Here is a 5,186-nt window from a genome sequence, read left to right as displayed (position 1 = left end):
AAAAAAAAAAAAAAAAAAAAAAAAAACAGAAAAGCACATGCAAAATTAAGGGGCTTGGGTTTGTTCTCAGAGCCATGGGAAGCAATGGGGTGGGGGCAGGGGGTTTGAAACAAGAGAATGACTTGCTGATTAAGTTTCGGGATAACCTCCAGGCTGCTATATAAGATGAGATTGGAGGAGGCAAGAGTAGAGGCAGGAGAAAGGTTAGGAGGTCATTATGGTATCGCATGGAGCAGACTGGATGGTGTTCCCCCGGAAGATACGTTCAGGTCCTAACCCCTGCTGCCTGTGATGCTGTTAGGAGGTAAGGTCTTTGCAGGTGTAATGAAGTTAAGGATCTCAAAATAAGCTCATCCTGGAGTTAGGGTGACGCCTAAATGCAATGACTGATCTCCTTAGAAGGAAAGGAGAGGGGGGTTTCAGACACAGAGACACGCAGGGGCGAAAGCCATGTGTGGATGGAGGCAGAGATGGGAGCAACACTGCTACAAGATGAGGGACACCGAGGACTGCTGACAGCCTCCCCGAGCTGGGAGAGGGGCAGAGCTGGGAGAGGGGCAGAGCTGGGAGAGGGGCAGAGCTGGGAGAGGGGCAGGGAACAGCCTCTCTCAGAGCCTCCAGGAACAGCAACCTTGATTTGTGACTTCTGGCCTCCAAAGCTGTAAGGGAATAAACTTGTGTTGTCTGTACCCACCCAGTTCAGAGTAATTTGTGATAGCAGCCCTGGGAAATGAAGGCAGCAGGTGGACTGTGACAGTGGCTGGATTGTGGGACTGTGCTGCAGGTCCCACCTCTGGGGAGAAGAGACAATGAAACTGTGCTCAGGACCGGAGGACATGAAGCTGGGCAAACTTCCCCCTGGTAAGACTGGGCTAGGGGGAAGCAAAGAGAAGTGACAGAAACAGCCTGGAAACTTCTACCAGCACTGTCCGATAGAATTTTCTAGACCAAGGGAGATGTTCTGTGCTATGCTGTCTGATATGGCAGACCGTAGCCATATGTGGATACTGAGCACTTGAAATGTGGTTAGTCTGAATAAGGAATTGAGTATTTAACTGTATTTAATTTTAGTTAAAGTTCAATTTTTTTTTTTTTTTTTTTTTTTTGGCAAGGTGTTGCTCTGTTGCCCAGGCTGGAGTACAGTGGCATGATTATAGCTCGCTGCAGCTTCCAACATCTATGCCTAAGCAATCCTCCTGCTTCAGCCTCCTGAGTAGCTTGGACTACAGACATGTGCTACCACGCCTGGCCTATTTTTATATTTTTTGTAGAGATGGGGTCTTGCTATGTTGGGCAGGCTGGTCTCGAACTCCTGGCCTCAAGCAATCCTCCCGCTTCAGCCTCCTGAGTAGCTTGGACTACAGACATGTGCTACCACGCCTGGCCTATTTTTATATTTTTTGTAGAGATGGGGTCTTGCTATGTTGGGCAGGCTGGTCTCGAACTCCTGGCCTCATGCGATCTTCCACCTCAGCCTCCCAAAGTGTTGGGGTTACAGGCGTGAACTGCCCCACCTAACCTTTAAAGTTCAATTTTAAATGGACTTTCTTTCTGGGGGGTGGGTATGGATGGGACCCCACTGATTGGAGTAGGTCAGAAGAAAACAGACCACTTGTAGAGGAAAAGGAAAAAGATGGCCCAAAGGCAGGAATGGAGGGGATGGGGGCAAGGACGATCATGCACAGATGGGGCAATTTAGTCACTGGAGATGAAAGACAGACTGAGTCTTTTGATCTCAGTTCTCAAGATAGCCATGCACACAGACCAAAACACAACATGTACAGATGCAGACACACACACAGCCCAGCTCCTGAACCAAACATGCTCCGCCCTCTGCCCTCTGTCTGTCCTCCTTAGTGGTATGACTGTCAAACAGAAAGGGAGAGAGCTTGCCCCAAAGCAGTAAGTCCTCCAGGACATCTGGCAACTCCCCTAGAAGCCCCGTTTTGTAGAAGTCCCCTGGGGGACTGGGCACAGTGGTTCATGCCTGTAATCCCAGCACTTTGGGAGGCTGAGGCAGGTTGATCACTTAAGATCAGGAGTTCAAGACCAGCCTGGCCAACATGGAAAACCCGGTCTCTACTAAAAAATACAAAAATTAGCCAGGCATGGTGGTGCTTGCCTGTAATCCCAGCTACCTGGGAGGCTGAGGCAGGAGAATTGCTTGAACCCAGGAGGCAGAGCTTACAGTGAGCTGAGATCATGCCATTGCACTCCAGCCTGGGCAACAGAGCAAGACTCCATTTCAAAAAAAAAAAAAAGAAGTCCCATAGGGGAAGCAAAGGGATCACCCCAGGAGGTGCTGGGCTCAGCCTGAGCATCTAAGAAGTAGGGGCAGGTGGAAGACAGATCGGCAGAGACCAGCCCCCACTCTCCTGCACCCAGGACCTAGACCCATCCAGCCCACTTCTAGGGCTGAAGACCTTGCAAGCCAGCAGCGGGTCTGTTGGGTGTTGCTGTTGCCCAGGGGGAGTGCAATGGTGCAATCATAGTTCACTGCAGCCTCCAACTCCTGGGCTTAAGCAATCCTTCCACCTCCGCCTCCCGCATAGCTGGGACTATAGGCACATGCCACCATGCCTGGCTAATTTTGAATTTTTTGTAGAGATGGGATCTTGCTATGTTGTCCAGGCTGGTCTCAAACTCCTGGCCTCAAGTGATTCTCCTGCCTTGTCCTCCCAAAGTAGTGGGAAACCCCAGGCCCTCAAGTTCAAAGCCTTGGATCACTTTGCCTGCCCCACCACCCCCACCCCAACACATACCCTGCTTTTTCCATTTCCTAAATGGTTATCTAGGCGGTAACTGAGGCTGTGCAAAAATCATCACTTGGGAACCACCCAGCACTTTTTCTTGACTATCTGTCTCCTTCTCCTGACTCCTATCTCTTTTCTTGACATCTCTTCACTTCCAGGAGTGAGGTCTCCACACCAGGATGGAGGGAGCAGCGTGCATCGCTACACCAAGACCCGCACTCCCTGCCCAGTGAAGCCCTGGCTTTAGTGCTGTGTGACTGGGACAGCTTTTTCAACCTCTCTGGACCTCAATTTATCTTCCCATTTGACAAAAGTATGAATAACTGACTCCTCAACTCCCCTAGGAGTAAGACTAAAGGGGATAGAACTCAAAATAAGCTCAAGGGATTGCAGTTAGACATCAGGGTGAACTTCCCTTGCTATAAGCCAGTGCTGAAATAATGTGCCCAAGGAAGCCTGAGGATGATCCTTTCCATCTTCTTCTCTTGGGGGTATCAACTCAGTGTCTTGTTGAAAGAGAAGTACTGCTGTGAAACCCAGTGAGCACAGCCCTGGGCACAGTGAACGCAGAATAAGGTTTATAGAGTAAATGAGCTGCTGAAATGGGGCCTAACTCAGGCTCCTCCCACTCCACCAGAAGCCCTGTTAGTGCCCATGGGAGGAAGATCCAAGGATGACCCTCAATGATCCCCACCTCTTGGTAGCATACCCTTTAGTGTGGGTTGGTCCTAGTGACTTGCTTCTAAAGAAAAGTATGCAGAAAGAGTGATGGGCTGTCACTTCCACGGTTAGGTTACGAAAGACTGTGACATCCTTGCTGCTGGTACCGTCATTGTCCTTCTGGCTTGCATGCTTTGTTGGAGCAAGCCGCCATGCTGGAGAGTCCCACAGGGCAAGGAAGTGAGGCTGGCTGCCAGACAACAGCCCGCAAAGAACTGAGTTCTGCCAACAACCATGCGAGCGAGCTTGGATGTGGAACCTTCCCCACTCTAGCCTTGTGATAAGGCCACAGCCCCAGCCAACACCTTGACTGCAACCTGTGGAAGACCCTGACACGTGGAACCTAACAAGGAACCTAGCCCAATTCCTAACCCACAGAAACTGAGGAAACAAGTGTGGTTCTTTTGAGTCACTACCTTTTGGGGTCATTTATTACACAGCAATAGACAACTAAGATAATGCCTCTAGCACGGGGGGAACAGAATGGCCAAGTGGTTTTCTCCAAGTCAGACAGGACATTTATGAGAAATAATCCTCATGTCTAATGACTTGTTCCCTCTTGGCCTGGCCATCATCCTATTACAATCCCTGCCCTCTGCCCCCTACAAACCTCCTTCCTGGGCTGGCATGAGATTTTCACCCCATAGCCTCTGAGAAAGCCCTTTGTCTACAGACACCAGCCATTTCAGCACAGCGGGATGGGTGGGATCCATCAGTGAGGAGCTTATGAGGCTCTTCCAGGCTTTCATGGTGACAACTTTACAAAGTGGGAGGTGGGAAATGAGTGAGGAATGAGCCACGTGCCTCTTTCCTGGGAGCCTGGAGAGAGAAGGTGAAGCCACCGCCCAGGAGGCTGCCATCTCCTTGGCTTTCAAGGGAAAACAGGAAGGTTTCTAGAGCACTACAGAGTTACAAAACCACCCCTCGTTTAGGCAGGTGAGAAGACCACAGTGCACAAGGTGGGGCTCCCAGTGAAGAGGAAGCCATGCCGTGGTCCAGCCCGAGCTGCATCTCAGAATTCCACCCACCCCCTGCACTCTGTTGAGTTGTGGCACTGGATGTCCTAATTGTCTGTTGGTCCATTTATCAGACCCAGTGCGCCTCGGAGCTCCAGAGACCCCCTCCCCCTTCTTGGATTCCCAGGGGTTCTCCTACCTTCTCTGGCCTCCCTCACTTACTTGAACTGTGGGGTGTCCCTGCACAACTCCACGTTGGGGCGCCGGGTCCGGCACTCCAGCCTCGTCTGGGCCACCTTCAGCGGGCCCTCCTTGGCCATGATGGACCTTTCCAGCAGCATGATGGTGTTCTCAGCCTGGAAGATCTCCTGCAGCGTCTGTGAGGAACACACAGGAGTCACCACCCACTAGGCCCTCCTGACCTCCTCTGGCTAGGTCAGCCTCCAGAGGCACTGTGGACGTGGAAGATGGGCCAGTACCATGGTTGTTTTTGTTCTGAATCTCCAAAAGCCATTAGAGTTGCCAGTTAGTATTCAGCAGGAAGAAAGCAAAGGAAGGGGGTGACAGAGAGGGAAACGGAGAAGGAGGAGAGGGAGAGAAGGAGGAAGGCAGGCCTTTCAGATTAACAGAGACTTCGCAACAGGAGCCAATCTTTAAGCCAGTTTCACTTCAGATGTATATAAGAATACATATATATGTATTCAAACAGATCCAAAGTTTATCTTCTTAGTAATTACCTTTTTTTTTTTTTTTTTTT

The 5,186-nt window shown here is 50.5% G+C and overlaps 1 protein-coding gene across 1 annotated transcript in view; it reads right to left on the bottom strand.

The window, feature by feature from the left end:
- Nucleotides 1-5,186, bottom strand: part of TEKT5 (tektin 5) — a 73,965-nt gene that overhangs the window by 6,227 nt on the left and 62,552 nt on the right. Inside the window, exon 6 of the mRNA XM_017533515.2 lies at nt 4,652-4,806. Within this exon, the coding sequence (XP_017389004.1) occupies nt 4,652-4,806 (155 nt within the window). The remainder of the gene's footprint in view (nt 1-4,651; nt 4,807-5,186) is intronic.

The sequence above is a fragment of the Cebus imitator genome, unplaced genomic scaffold (assembly GCF_001604975.1).
Source record: "Cebus imitator isolate Cc_AM_T3 unplaced genomic scaffold, Cebus_imitator-1.0 Scaffold4, whole genome shotgun sequence".
Taxonomy (NCBI): Eukaryota; Metazoa; Chordata; class Mammalia; order Primates; family Cebidae; genus Cebus; species Cebus imitator.
Note: the sequence above shows the minus strand (reverse complement) of the source record. Positions and strands in the feature narration are given on the sequence as shown.